This window comes from Tympanuchus pallidicinctus, unplaced genomic scaffold (genome assembly GCF_026119805.1).
Source record: "Tympanuchus pallidicinctus isolate F22 unplaced genomic scaffold, pur_lepc_1.0 scaffold17, whole genome shotgun sequence".
Classification (NCBI taxonomy): domain Eukaryota; kingdom Metazoa; phylum Chordata; class Aves; order Galliformes; family Phasianidae; genus Tympanuchus; species Tympanuchus pallidicinctus.
Window position 1 is genome coordinate 15,023,240 of NW_026294690.1, and position 14,482 is coordinate 15,037,721.

At 39.3% G+C, this 14,482-nt stretch overlaps 1 protein-coding gene across 8 annotated transcripts; it reads right to left on the reverse strand.

Moving 5' to 3' along the window:
* Positions 1–68: 68 nt before the first annotated feature.
* Positions 69–14,479, reverse strand: UBA3 (ubiquitin like modifier activating enzyme 3). Of its 8 annotated transcripts, none has more exons than XM_052678293.1 (18): positions 14,398–14,479; positions 13,526–13,567; positions 10,800–10,920; positions 9,752–9,832; positions 7,606–7,688; positions 7,026–7,106; positions 6,342–6,385; positions 5,959–6,023; positions 5,026–5,181; positions 4,793–4,895; positions 4,188–4,301; positions 3,063–3,116; positions 2,564–2,600; positions 2,402–2,483; positions 1,595–1,695; positions 1,410–1,473; positions 1,268–1,322; positions 69–857 (listed from the first exon to the last, which is right to left on the reverse strand). In XM_052678293.1, the coding sequence occupies exons 1-18, from the start codon at positions 14,469–14,471 to the stop codon at positions 769–771; spliced, it is 1,446 nt and encodes a 481-aa protein (XP_052534253.1). In that variant the 5' UTR covers positions 14,472–14,479; the 3' UTR covers positions 69–768. The 8 variants fall into 8 exon arrangements, with proteins under 8 accessions (XP_052534253.1, XP_052534250.1, XP_052534254.1 ...); XM_052678290.1 differs by lacking the exon at positions 14,398–14,479 and adding an exon at positions 13,705–13,797; XM_052678294.1 differs by lacking the exon at positions 14,398–14,479 and adding an exon at positions 13,715–13,761.
* Positions 14,480–14,482: the final 3 nt, after the last annotated feature.

The window sequence follows — 14,482 nt, forward strand, 5'->3', positions numbered from 1 at the left end:
AAGCAGACAAAAGATGCAGTTTTTTGAACTGTGGCTCTACACACTATTAAATAAGTCACAAACTATGGTACCTTTATGGGTTTTTATTAATAAATATGTTAACAGCACTGATGATACTTGAACATAATTCTGCAGTACTGCATGCAGCAGCTGATGGGTGACTGCAAACAGACATGTCCCTAAATTCAGGCAGTTTTCATTCACCCTTCTATGTTTACTTGCAAACAAAGTAATCTCTTCAATACTTCACACATTTCATACAATTGGGCAAATCTCAGTATCAAATAAAAGGAAATTGATCATTTCAGTTCTACTGCTCTCTCTTGGATTTACAGTGGCACCAAGCATTCAGGAGTGCTGTGATTTGAATCCAGGTGCAGCGGTTCTTTCTTAAAGGTCTCACTCTGCATATACATGTATGCATATACGTTAAAAATTAAAAAGACAAGAAGACTTTTGGCCACTCTACAATTTCCATGTGTCTGAAAGCGTATCAGCATTAACATTTTGACACAAAAACTTGGGAAAAAGTGTATTCCTATACATCCGAGTTCTGTACATTAATAAGTATTTATACAAATATAATCCACCAAATATTGGCTTCTACTTAAAATTCTGAAATATTGTGATTCATTTGTATTACCTAACCTTCAGCAGTGCCAGTACTAGCATGAACTTTTCAGTTAATTTAAGATCCACAGAGTACATTTGTTTTATGAAGTGGGTACAGACTTCCCTCGCTGTATAACCTGCTTATTTATGCATAAATTAAGTGGTAAAGTGGAGTTTGAACAGCATCGTCTGTGGTGTAGTAACATCAGCAACTGCAAGCTCCTGGCCATCAACAAGTCCCAGCTCTAAAACAGAAAAAGAAGTTTAAATATAGCAAATCCACGTTTAAAAATAGAGAGATATGAACGTCCTTCACACAAACCATACACACAATGAAATAAAGCTGCAAATTAACTCACTGGCTAAACCAATATTCATCTAATTCAGCTGGGAAACTAACAGAACTTATCAAAACCTATACAAGCAACCACTAAAGCACCTTTAGCCTCCATCAGTTATCAGCTTGCTTTGTTACAGCTTTTTGTAATACCTCCTGGTGCAGCAACTGAAAGTTCACCTCAGAACAGTCTAAAAAGAGCAAGCTGCACTTGACAGTGAAGCAACACATGCCATACAGAGGGGCAAAACCAAATGACTATCTTTCTATTTACAAGTGTATCTTGGAAACCTACATGTGACAACAACAGTATGTTACCATTTAGTGTTTTGGAAAGATTTGGCCTTGTTCGTTCTTCAATTGAAGCTACTGTCTGAAAAAAGTCAAAATATTTCATGTCAAATTCAGGCATGTAAATTTAAATAAAACTATGTAACAAAATTAAGCAGGTTCTGTTTACCTGTAAATAAAGTGTTTTATTTCCTCCATACATGGTTGCAGTGATTGCAGGAGATTTCATTTGCCTATATAAAAAACATTAAAAAAACAAAACAAACAAACAAACAAACAAAAAAACCCAGATACAAAAATATAAGTAAAAATTATCTAAAATTATTAGCTAAGTCAGAATAGTTGCTTACTTACAATGAAGCATTATTTGTCAAATAATCCAAGATCTCTTGCAGTTTAGCTGATGGAGAAATCTCAATGTTCTGAGGAAGCTGGCTGCAAGCTGGACAGTTCTCCTACAACAGAGCACCACAGGAGCACAGGTTGTGTCTTTCAAAACAACTGCTGTCATAACCTTTTGTGAGAAGATTTGCTTCTGAGTGTTCTTAAGATTGTATTTTACTCCATAAGCTGTGCTTTGCATAGAACAAGTGAAATCTTCAGGATTCGCTTTCAAAAAAGCCAAGGACTGTTTTCCTCCACAGGTCACATCACAAACCCTTCAGATAGCAATGTAGTACCAGCACTGACTACAGAGTAGCTGACTGAAGAATGCCCCTGTACCAGAAACTACTTTTTGAAATATTAGGAAACTGGCTGAGCAGGCAAAAATTAAATATGTCATTACATATAGTATGCAACAGTTTTTGGTAAATTGATGAGTAGAAGAAAATCTTCTGTTATAAGGGCATCAAACAGGGTATCTGTTGATCTGGAGATTAACACTCCAACTTCCTTATGCTACATGGACAAAACACCACCCAAAAGCATACAAGGTTTAGAACAATAAAAAATTCCACATCCTACATGCTGAAAACAATATCCTAGAAAAGAACTAGAGTAATAACATTATAATTTCTGCTTTTAAAACTTTGAAAATACTTGATTATAGTGCCAGGGGCCAGAGAAGTTCAATAGTGAGTGAGTTTCAAACACAAACAAACTGCAGCAAGTTCAATAACAATCAAAGAAATAACCCTGCAAGCCTTTAATGGTGCTGACCTTTCTTCCAGCTTCAAATGTGTACGAGTATAATCCATCCACGTCATTGAACACCAAGTAGTTGTTGAGAGGAATGTATGCACTACAGTGACAAACACGTTTCATGTTAATACATGTCCTTACATTGGAAGCCATGTATGTAATTAGTAAGAAATGAAATACCTTGTGGCTATTTTAAAAACTTCAGTGGCACAAACAGCTGGAATCAGAAAAAAAGAACAACAAAAACCAATTTGTTTGTTTTCTACATCCATCTTAGAACATGCAGACATTAGTGCACAAACTTGTAACAAAGAAGCAACCAAAACAACTTCAGAAAGGGAAAAACAAGCACCTGAAGGCAGCTCCATGCACTACCACCACACAGTTGGCACTAATCTGAGATTATGTCAAACCTACATACTGTATTTCCAATTTTTATTTTTCTCATATCTGAAATGCTTTCGCTCACTCTGTGTCACACATGAGCTTAAAATTCATACACAATAATTCAGTTTCTCCAAGTGGGAAACAACAGTAAGACTGTAAGTACAAGTTACTCCCGTTTGAAAACTATAGTTATTCCTCCCCAGGTTTCCTATTTCTACCTTACAAAAAATAAAAAGTTGATAAAGGATAGGTGAAATGAGTAAGAAATGACATTCTGGTTCTTCCAGCCTACCTGCAATTACTGCATTTGTAGAAGCTACTGCTGGAATAATTCGTTTTACAACCCCTGTAAAAACAAAACATATATAGCTTTGTCTTTTTCCAGAACTATAGAGGAAGATTATTTTTAGCTAGAATAATTACAGAAGGGTGTATCCAAAGGTACTTTAAGCACTTTCCAGGAATTTCTATACCGATAAAGTATAATGGCAGGCTGCTCAAGTATTTTGGCATATTATTTATTTTAGTGAATAAACTCTAAAATACAAGTATGCTGTATTTATTTAGCAACAGAAATTAATGTAAAACGCAGTTCTATTGCTGGTTAAATGGGAAAATGCAAGGAGAAAAACTTGTATGTGATATTCCCTGTGCAAGAACAAGCTTGCCAAGCTGTATCTATACTTTCACCCAATTCTGAGTCAGTCCATCCAGTCAAACAGCACAGTACGTTGACCAATATCTAGCAAGCTTTCCTATACATACAGGTTTGTACTAAAAGAGAAAGAGGTTCCCTTTTCATTTTTCAGGCCTTCCAAAAAAGTCAGCAAATTCCTAAGCAGTCTGGCTTGCTGCTACTGACTAACTGTATTGCCTTCATACCCAAGAAAATATACATAAAAACTTGAAGCTTCAGCTCCTTTCTGCTGTGTATCTGAAAAAGAAGCTATTTTCAAATGCTTCAAAACTGTGCAGCCATTTGCACATATATATCTATATCTCAGAAGTGGAGTTCACATTTATCTGTGCCAAAAACCTACCTGCTACAGTCTTACACAGCATAAACTGGCATAAACTGCTGCTGTTGCTAAAAGAGCCAAATCACATTCTTTTGCTCCTACTTTTTGATCCAGAAAATGTGGTAGCAGTTGCTCCAGGTTAAAAATAAAATGGCAAAAAGAATGTTCAGTTTTGTCCCAGATGAAGTTCCTATGAATCATCACTCACATCTAAACATCTGATTCATCATAAAATATTTGTGCTGGCACAGGAGATGAGTTGCTTGTTTCTGTTTTAAGATGTTAAGTGGAAAAGAGCACTATTTCTTTCCCAGCACAGCTGCCAGCTTAGCTGCAATAAATGCAAAGAATGCCAATCCAGGATAACTGCATTAACTAGCCAAGTGTCATACCCTTACCTTGGGTGAGTCTGTATGTAACACCTTTAATATTAAATTGTGATGCTCTTTCCAAAGACTTCTGGTAAATCCACTGTATGTGTTCAGGATCATCTCCATCCAAAGCAACACCTTCTGCAGCAATTTACAGACAAGTTGCAGTTATAAGACCTCTTCTGAAATAGAGCATTATTTTTTACCTAAACACATCCCTTGTTTTAATTTGTGTAAAAAATAGTAATTCATTTAAATACAAAAGCTTGACACTTTGACACTTCAAATAATCAGAACATAATTTCTACAAACATACTACGTTGTAACACATTTTATGTACAATCTGTCTTAATTTCACATTTTATAGAGAGGTTACGTGCTATGTTCTGAGTCAGGAAAGATATTGTACAGTAGGAGATACAGATACCTATCAGTACCTATGAACAAATAATGGACTGGAGAGTGAGTCTGATAAGAGAAAGATTTATCACCAGCTCAGAGAAGGCCCAGTTTCCAAAGTACAGTGCATCACATTGGTTAGAAGGTCAGGTTGTAGGTGTGTACACTGAACTCAAAACAAAACTGTTGAAATTAGAAACATTACCTCAGTGTCAATGCAATGTAATAATTACCTCCAAAAGGTTGCTCCTTTGGCCACTGCAATATCCTGACATACTCAATACAATGCTCTGGTAGTCTGGGCATGGATGCAATAGTACACATGGGAAAATTGACCTGAGTAGTCGGGGGTGGGGAGAAAAACAGAAAAAAAGGATTTAATCTACGACGTACAGTAGTTGGAAAAGAAACAAGCAAACCAGAAAATGGAATAGATATAAAAAAAGGAAACATCCCTGTTAATTACCTGTGGTGGATAAAGTTCAAGTGTGCATTCAATACATGCTGTCATACCAGGAATAATCACACGAGCATTTCCTTTGAAACCTTCTGTTCCTCCATCTATTAAGGGTATGATGGAACTTGGATCCAGTACCCCATCTTCGTAACGTAAAAATGACATCTAACGAACAAAAGTGGATTTTGCTGTGCTTTTGTTTGCTTGATTTTACGACTTGCAGGAAAAAATCGGTTAACAAGTTTATTCTTAATGGTATGAAATAAGACTGCAGACTTAGTATATGGGCTATTTTAAGTCCATAAAACATTGCATATTTGTTGATGCACAAGACTTCTATCTACCATGTTCACCCAACTCCACACACACAAAGCAAGCGCCGTTATTTTCTTACCAGTAAACCAGAAGAATTGGTTGGTTTGTTTGAAGGATATGTTTTCTTTTTTTTTAATTCTTGTTAGGTTTAATATTGGTAAGCAGTGACTCCTTTTTAAACAGACTTGCAGTGATGAACCTGCTCAGTTTAATGCCCAGCATTCTATGTTGTAACAGCGGGGCAACAGAAGACAACTTTTACAAGTTGGAGAAATGCAAGCACTTAGCTAACGAAAAACAAAAAATCACAATGGTAGCATACAGAGAGGCTGTGGAACTTCCATACTGAAACACACCCAACTGAACAGTGTCCCAGTTAGGCACCCTAATTTTGAAACAACCCCTTCAAGGCACTGCACATGTTGACTAACACTCCTCAAGAAAAAGGCAGGTGGGAGCATGGGTTTTATCCTTTTCACAACAACGGTAAGGTAGAAGAGGATACACACAGCTGTGAGTTTGAATAGCCCTTATTTCATTTTAATGATATATTCTATGCAAAGCTCATCAATTTTAGTTACATATACTCAAGCAATAACCAGGCTTTATGAAAATTTAATACTTTACCAGCATGCCATTTATCCATCTTCTTGCAATTATAGAGTCCAGCCCACAAACAATAATATGAAACTCTAGGGGGGAAAAAGTGATATTTAAAGTCTATACAAGTGCACTCTACTGAAGACAACCAATGTATTCTGTCTATAACTTTTCCAGAGTAACTGGCTGTAGTTTAATTACTTTTCCTAGGTCACCAAGACCTAGATAGATACATTTAAGTTTTATCTGTGTACATTTAAGTTTTATCTGTAACAGTCAGTCTACAATCAGCACACTGTAGAAGTCTAAAATAATCAGCAATCTAGCAAGCATGAAAACAGCAAAAAAAAACTGCAGTGTTCCCCTGAAGCACCATGGTGTCTGGCATGCAAACAAATGCAAACACTTACGTCGATAAAAGCTTTCATCCATGTCTTGAATCTTTTTAAAATATCTGAATGTAAGCACAATAAAGGAATATATTTATAATGCATTTGATTTTATTGTTTTCTATTTGCCAGTCTAAAGCCAAAGCATGATACAATCCGTCACTATGATTTTATATGAGGCTTTCTTCTAAAACTAAGTGATCAGAATATTCAAAGGTCTTACAGCTGATGCTGTAGCAAGTGGTAAAACAAGTAAGGTAGGCAATGTCACATTCGCACACAGGCAAAAGCTCAGAAGAGAACACTGTTCAGGAAGCTCAAAACATGTGCTCTTACGAAGCCCTACATCAGCAGTGCTGCTCTGTGTTTATAACTGAACAAGTCTTACCACCACATACTCAAAACCCTCTGATGAATAAACCTGTAATTCTAACGTCCCAGTGAAAATGAAAATATCTAATCTGAATAAAGACTCCGTGGAAACATGCAAAACAGTTTCTTAAAGCTCAGGCTTGTTTCCCTTTGCATATTTACCGCATGTCAAAGCCACTCTGGGAAAGAATTCTCAACCATCAGCTGAAAGAATCTGTTCTTTATTGTATAGAAAAAAAAGGACTGCAGCAAAATATTTTAGATACTCTCACCACCTACAGAGTTTTCTAGGCTTTGTGAAGTCTTTGGGGCTACTTCACTCTAAAAGGATACGCTACAACAGCACAGTTGGGGATGCGACTGTTCAGGAATTCTGCTGCAACTTCTGCTTTTGGTCGCCCAACGTCTTTTGGTCTGGAAAAAAAGGGAATTACAAATGGATTAATTTGTAACATTCAGTCTTTTGAGAGTTTATTTATGAATACTGAATCAAGTGATTCATTATTACTGTAGGACAACATTGATATGGATATTATTAAGACATTCCTGTAAAGCATTAGATGTGAAAGCCCCAGAGTTATCAAAGTTTACCCCTGAAACAGCTGGTTTCAGCACACCCACACACCCACAAAAAAAGTCTGACTTAAAAAAGGTACCAGGAAAAGTACAATCTCTATTTGCATGCATTATACTTTGGTGTCTATCTTCATCAGTCATTAACAACACAGATCTCAGACAAAAAGAAAAAAAAAAAGAAGAAATCACGCCTAACATTTAGTTAACTGCAAGTACTATTTTACTATCATGATGTGGAAGTTTAGAAACCTTTAATGACATTTTGCTCATCAAAATAGTGATTGCATTCATATGTGCTGTTTAGATACAAAGAACTAATCATGAAAACAACACTTACCGAAACAGAAACTGTCGGTTAAGGTTCGACACATCTATGGTATCCATATCTATAACATGGATCTGCCTAAAACCGGACAGTGCCTGTGAAAAGAGATAGGCAACCTCGCTTAATGGGCAATGAAAAGCTTACAGTGCTGCAGGATTCATTCTGAATGCCAAAAAGGCAACCTTTGGAGGAACAAATGTAGGTGTTCTTTGTTCCCTGTGCAGATCAGCATGTCAGCTCTCTTTGTTAAAATGCTGGGTTGCTAATGCTGGTATTTGGACAGATGGAATTAGCAACAATTCAGTTGTCAAAGCACTGGCTTTTGAGAATGCTCTGTGGTGTTCTGAAGTGACACAAAAAATTGAGTCCCATGCTCTTTTTTTTTTTTTTCTTTCCCTTTCCATATAGACTCAATCTTGCCACACTTAAAAAAATTCAAACTTCTTATTTTATGCTTTTTCTACATCCCACGTGGAATAACTGCACTAAACACTGCACTGTGAAACTGATTAAACAAATGAACAAGAGGACTAAAGATTTTCAGAGCAGAAATTAACCTCTGGAAGAAAAGCAGTAAGAATTTCTGTATGTCGTATCGGGTACCTTTAGTGCTGAACACTCATTTTGTTTCACAGATCAGAGTTCAGCTTTTTGCCCAGTATTATCAAAGCAGATCAGAAGAGCCTAATAAAGAGAAGAGTGGGCCTGAGACATGAGGAACATACATGTTGGAGCCCTTAAGATATCTTTACTGATGTGTCAAAGACACTGAATACATGTGAACATCATCTAGATCTACTTACGAGCATTTCTTTCTGAAAATTATAAAAATAAATCATGGTAACTTAAAATCCCTTTGAAAGGTGGGGATTGAGCACACATGGCAGATTTATGAAAACGCTTAACACAAGTCTTTCCTCAAAATAAGTCAGCAACAGAGTGAATTTGTTATGCTCCAATAAGCCCACAGTACAGCAGCTCTAGTCAGAAATTAAATCCATCAGCACTACATTTTTGAAGAAAGAAAACTGCTGGGTAGTTTTCAGTCTCTTCAAGCAAAATCCTGCTTAAGCAGAACAGTAACAAAGCAGAACAACATTACTCGCAAGTGATGGAACTCGAAACCCTAAGTTAACTGATCTGAAATGACTTCACATGAGGTGAATGATTTATCAAGCTTGGAGGTAATCCGTAGTGTAGTGAAATAGCAGTAAATAGAAACCATACTAAACTGAATCAAGTCATAAGTGCTGATAGAGAAACTGTAATTTACTGTATCAGTCCACACATTTTCCATGTAAACTGTAAGGACAGAAGTTTTTACTGTTGAAGGAAGTATATGAACTGCAGTTACTACAGTGTTAGTCCAAACTAAGTGCTGGTAAGTGATACATTACAACAAATAAGAAAGGCTGTGAGGAAGAAAAACAGAGTAATTGAAAAATTAAACTCATAGGTATTTATTGGGTAATTGTCAGACAGCACACTGTCCCATGGCTGCATTTTTAAACACTTAAAAGTTGCTTCTCAGAACACACAGAGAATCCGTTACCAGCTAATGCTGCTTTCAAGAGAACTACAGAACTCCACAGTGTATTTTCTTTGGTCTTAGACCTATTCTTCCTTAGCCACTTCCATACAGGATAGCACATGTTGGTCTGATGGAATAAAGAAGCTTTTTACACAGACTGGATTCAGCAGTACAGACGGATTCCTGAGTCTCTGAAGATAAGCTCATGTTTACTGAGAGTCACTATTCAGGAGAGCCAAATGGATTCCAATAACAAGGAGGAGGTCACCACAGGCACTGTGAGAATGGCTCTACTACTGGGTCCAGCATTTCCAGCCTCTCTTTGCAGTAATCCAAATGCATAAAAAACTAACTTCAGCTTTGGCTGCTAATAATGAACTCTCTATTTTCTACTCTTATAGTTCATCCCCCAGGTTCTCATAACTGGGGAAAATTCCCAGCATCAGGCCCTACCTAAGGCTGTAATGAACATTTTCCTACACTTCATAAGCAGCAGCATGTTGCTCCTCAGGACAAGCTTTGAAAGAGTTATAAGTAAATAAGTACAACATCTTACACCACCACCCTTCAAGCTCATTTTGAGGCATAACTGAGATTATAAGAAAAGGATGAAAACTGAGCAATTACCAAGTTTTTCAGGAGTTCACATCCTAATCCTCCTGCTCCAATAACTAGTACTTTACATGTGCTGAGCAGAAAATCAAGCGCCTGTGGAAAATATAAAAGAAACAAACAAAAAATTAATACACTATATGGGAAAATGGATGATTTGTCCTTTGTTTCATACACCTTATTATTGTGTCATCATAAATTTTCAGTACCCAGTAAGCTTCATATAAAACAAGTTAGATAAGTAAAACAGTTTAAGCTTGCAGGAGTAATTATACTTGGACTTTAACCTCTTGTTGAGTTCATGTAATTCCCATATCTCTACTTAAAGGAAAGCAAGACTTTGGTATCATTATTCTCTTTGTATTAATTTGACTGTGAAAAAAAAAGCTCTATTTTATTATTACTCAGTTCAAGGAAACGTTTCAGTTTATTGCTTTTCCTCCAAGAAGCTTTTTTACATATAATACAAAATAAACACAGATAGAAAACATTGCTGGCCAGATAATTTTTTTTCTGTTAACTATTCTACTAAAGTCAAAGTAGCAAATAATGGAATGGTAAATTTAAAAGGTTCAACACATTCAACTGCGAGCTTTGAAAAAAAAGATACCAAAGGACAGTAGAAAAAAAATTAAGAGAGTCCAAATTTTGCTTTTCCTTATGGAATATCTTTCCCAATTCTGTCAGTACTCCTATTAAGTTTAATTTCTTCAAGTACAAGAAATTCTTTACTGTGCCTAATTATTCAAAAATCAAAAGACAAACACTGCTATTTTTCATGTGAAACTCCAAGATGGAGAATAATTATTATTGTGTACCGTGAAATACATTTCTACACGTGATGGCAAGCTTGCAGTTAACAGTTTACAATTTAGAAATAAAAGCATATAAAAAGAATACAGCACATTCTAAAATAACAACATTCGCCAACTGAAATACGCAGCCTTCATGCAGGTTTACCATTCATATACTGCTGATGGTCAATGAATGAAACCATTTACATTACTTTCCAAACACACACTACAGTTGTTGCTGTTTTTTATTTAAAGTAAGTGTTTCTCACTTGAGTGCCTGGCTCGAAATCAGGATGTGTGAACGGTCCAGATCGCTCGAGGAACTTCTTTACATGGTTCCAGCGACCTTCCCAGTCTCCAGAGTCCCCATACCCACCATCAACAGCCATTCTGCACAGAACACAGTAAATTCAGCTGCAAAACCATAGAGAAATAGCCACACTTATAAAACGTGCTTTCTTTTTCTCATATAGGTTAAAAGTAAATTACTGATCAGCCATGCAAAAGTATCTGCATATTTATGTTGACCATCTACACGTGTAAGTAATGTGCATGAACATCTGCAGGAGTGGGGTTCATCGGTGGACCCAGTAAGCAGTAATACAAACATGCAGAAGATAAAAACTGGCATTTCAATAAATCCCACTGATTTTGCTCTTACTAGTAAAAGTTGACCTGAAAAGAAAAAAAAGGGTCTGCTCTTTTTGCTTTTATTTCCCTCACGTTTTAAGAGAACGCGTAAAAAAGAAGCTGCCCTTTAGATTTTGAGGGTCCTATTTCCTCAACAAAGTTGAGCATTCATTTTTTTTTTTTAATAGACCTTTCAAGAAAGTTCACAAAACAGAATTATCTGTGTTAACTGCAGTTGTGCACTGTGTAACTGCAATTGTGAGGCACTGAAAGAGTGTCATTAATGTGCCCCAGCACTATCACATCTGAATCTTTATAGTAGCTTAAACAAGCATGAGAAGGTATGAATTTTGAACAATCTTCACCTGCCATTATGACACCCTCGTTTTCCAGCTGTCTCCTGAGCCTGTTAGTAATTACTAAATGACCTGAAAAATAAACTTGCAGTTCTCTTCTAAACTAGAGGCAGAATTTTATATGAAATACTCCCACTACCCTTTCTCCCCTTTTGCAGGTCACTTTTAGTAGTAGACAACTATAAAATTAAACTGGTAAGAGACTTACTGGAATAGCTCAAAATCAGCTCACTTATTTCCTAATGTAAGATCACCTACAAGGAACAAGCCTTTGCTTAACACAGCACACCTCCCTTTTTAAGTTTGAGCTCCACAAGTGAATACAAACGATTGTTTGCTCTACGTTAATACAAAACTAAGCTGGTTATAAATGAGCTTTGAAAGGCTGGATCGTCATTGATAAGAAGCATCATTTGCTTCCACCTATGAAGAAATACGAAGAGAATTTACATCAATAACTGTTGATCAATGTTTAGAATTTGTCACTCCCTTGGGTCACTTCTAGACAGCAAATCTCTCAATTTTCAGAGATTTCAGAAGATGGACAATACAGTATGATGGCTCTAACTTCTAGTCATAGTTTTGCAAAAGGTTTTCAGTAACGGGAGAAAAACTTAACTGAAAAACAATAAACATATTGGATTCTGCCTGTATTTTGATTGCTGACTCTTTCCTGGTCAACTGTTGGCTTTAGGTATGTTAACCTAGCAGTTGAATAAATTCTTTAAAAAGAATTTAAGTTCATAGAGGATCTTTTCACCTCTGACCTGCTTTTCTCAGTTTGCATCAAAGTAAGATTTTAGGAAGGCAGGAAGACAATAAAGCTCTTCCTCCCCTGAACCCTGGTCTCAGCTGCTTTAAACCAGTTTTCAGGATGTGTATGAAATAACAACTTCTGCAAACATAGTATGGATGAATATAAATCATAATAATTGCTTTTATGGATTTTATCTTGCTCTGGAAACAAGTACAGAAGTTAAGCCTGGTGACTGATTCTTTACAGGCCATAAAAACAGCCACTAAGCAGCTGTACTTCTCTGTTTAGATGTGAATTTTTCTTTTTAGTGCTCAGATGGCAAGACCTTGCCTCACTTTTGCAAATACATTATCTCAGTTTTTACAGAGTTGGACACTGTGGAGATCTGAAAAATACCAGCAACTCAACATGAGGTGTTATGTTTAGCTTCAGAGACAGGTTTATTCTTGTGTTGTCACAGCACAACCAAGCATTCAAGTCATTAGACGTGAATTTACCAAAACTGTGTGTGTCTTAGATTTTATTCAAAACATCAGAGCACCACAGTCCTTTCAGGCCCACACTTCTCCCTGCCACCTTCGCACACCCAACACTCCATGCTTGTGCAGGACGTGGCATGCACCCCCACAGCCCGCATGCCTCGGGGTTTCTGTGACCCGCACCCCAGTACGGCTATGGGAGCTTTGGGAAGAGAGCCACAAGGAGATGGAGGGGAACAGTCAAGGGACAGAAGCAGATGAGGTCAGAGACTTCTGCATGTTAGTTTTCAAGGCTGCGCAGAATTTAGAGCTTTAAGAAGCAGAAGCAGCTGCTCTGTAGACTGAAGTATTCACTCTCGGCTAGTTTTGAGTCACCCGCTCCTAGCCTAGCAGCCCTGCCAGGTCCCAGCCAGCAGCAGCTCTCCCACTCCTGCCACAAAGCTCTCAGCACACCAGCCTCCATCATGCCAAGCTTAAAGCCCGCAACCCGCCCCGCGCTGCGGGTGAGCCCCTCGGTCCTCTCCCCAGGAGATTCCTCTTCCCCAGTCCTTGCTGCTCAAGTGCCCTTCCACCTTCCCTTGCTCCTTCTCACCCCCTCAATCTTCTTGCTCCCACAGCCCCTCTCTGCGGCCTTCACAGCAGAGCCGCCCGCTGGCCCAACCTCTCTGCGGGGCTGCGGCTCCCTTCGCTGCCAGCCACCCTTCGACAAGCGCTGCCTGCCCCTGCCGCTCTCCCTGCCCCTGGCCCGGGCCGGCCCGCAGCCCCGCACTAACCCATCCGCCAGCAGCTCCTCTAGCCTCCTTCTTTTCTTCTCCCTAAAAGAGAGAGAATAAAAGAAGGGTCAGTATCGCGCTACAGAGACCGGGGAGGAAGGAGAGGGGACCCCAGGGCCCACCCGTCCCCGGGAAGCGTGGGGAAGGGGCGGCCGAGCACGCACATACAGGGCACTTACGGTTCCTCACCATCCGCCATATTTTTTCCCTCTGCTTCCCATAATACCCCGCGCGCCGCCGGGCTCCCGCCATGCGCGGCGCCATCATGGGCGGTGCGTCTCCACACTGGGCGACCATGGCCGCTGAGGCGGGTGGGGTGGGGGGGCGAGGGGTTCATGACGATCCTTGAGAGTGCGGTACAGCTTATGCTACAAGCATTGTGAGACGGAGCTCCAGCAGTCAGCTCTACCATGCCTCAAGTATTTTCTGTTGTCTGGGTGCGCGCAGAAGCACGCTGCTCACAGTCTAAGCGCAGAGCTGGGAAGCAGCCGCGCAGCTCCCGCAGATCGCGGTTATAGCCTCGGGCTCCCGAACGCACTTTGAGGAATGCAAATGCTTTGTAGATTTGAGAAGCTGCCACAAACCCCAGGCATCGCAGCCACACCCGGCGTGCCGGGACACACCCGTGCCAGGTGCGTGCGTTCAAGCCGTGCGAAACAAAGCGTAAAGACACTCAAAATGTTTTAATGGGAGCAGTTAGAATCATCGCAGCTGCTGTCCAGATTCAAGGTCCTCACCGCCAGCCCTCAGCGTGACCCCGGGCTGCAGAAACCCCACCAGCCTGCGTCCCGCCCCGCTTTCAGGGCACAGCGACCCGGCTTCTCACGCAGCAAACGAGTGACATTTGTGCAGAGCAAACAAACAGACCGTACAGCCGGCCGGTGACGAAAGCACCTCTACGCCGTGCCGGCTGCGCGGATTGCTGCGTGCCCGGCTCTTTTCCCATTTCCCCGCGGC

Bases quoted from the DNA above. Each gene is read 5' to 3' on its own strand.
- UBA3 (XM_052678293.1), bottom strand. From the start codon at position 14,471: ATGGGAAAAGAGCCGGGCACGCAGCAATCCGCGCAGCCGGCACGGCGT. The intron at 13,568-14,397 runs GTACGGTCTGTT...TCTCTCTTTTAG, and splicing joins GCTTTCGTCACCGGCCGGCT to GGAGAAGAAAAGAAGGAGGC. The intron at 9,833-10,799 runs GTGAGAAACACT...TATTTTCCACAG, and splicing joins ATTTCGAGCCAGGCACTCAA to GCGCTTGATTTTCTGCTCAG.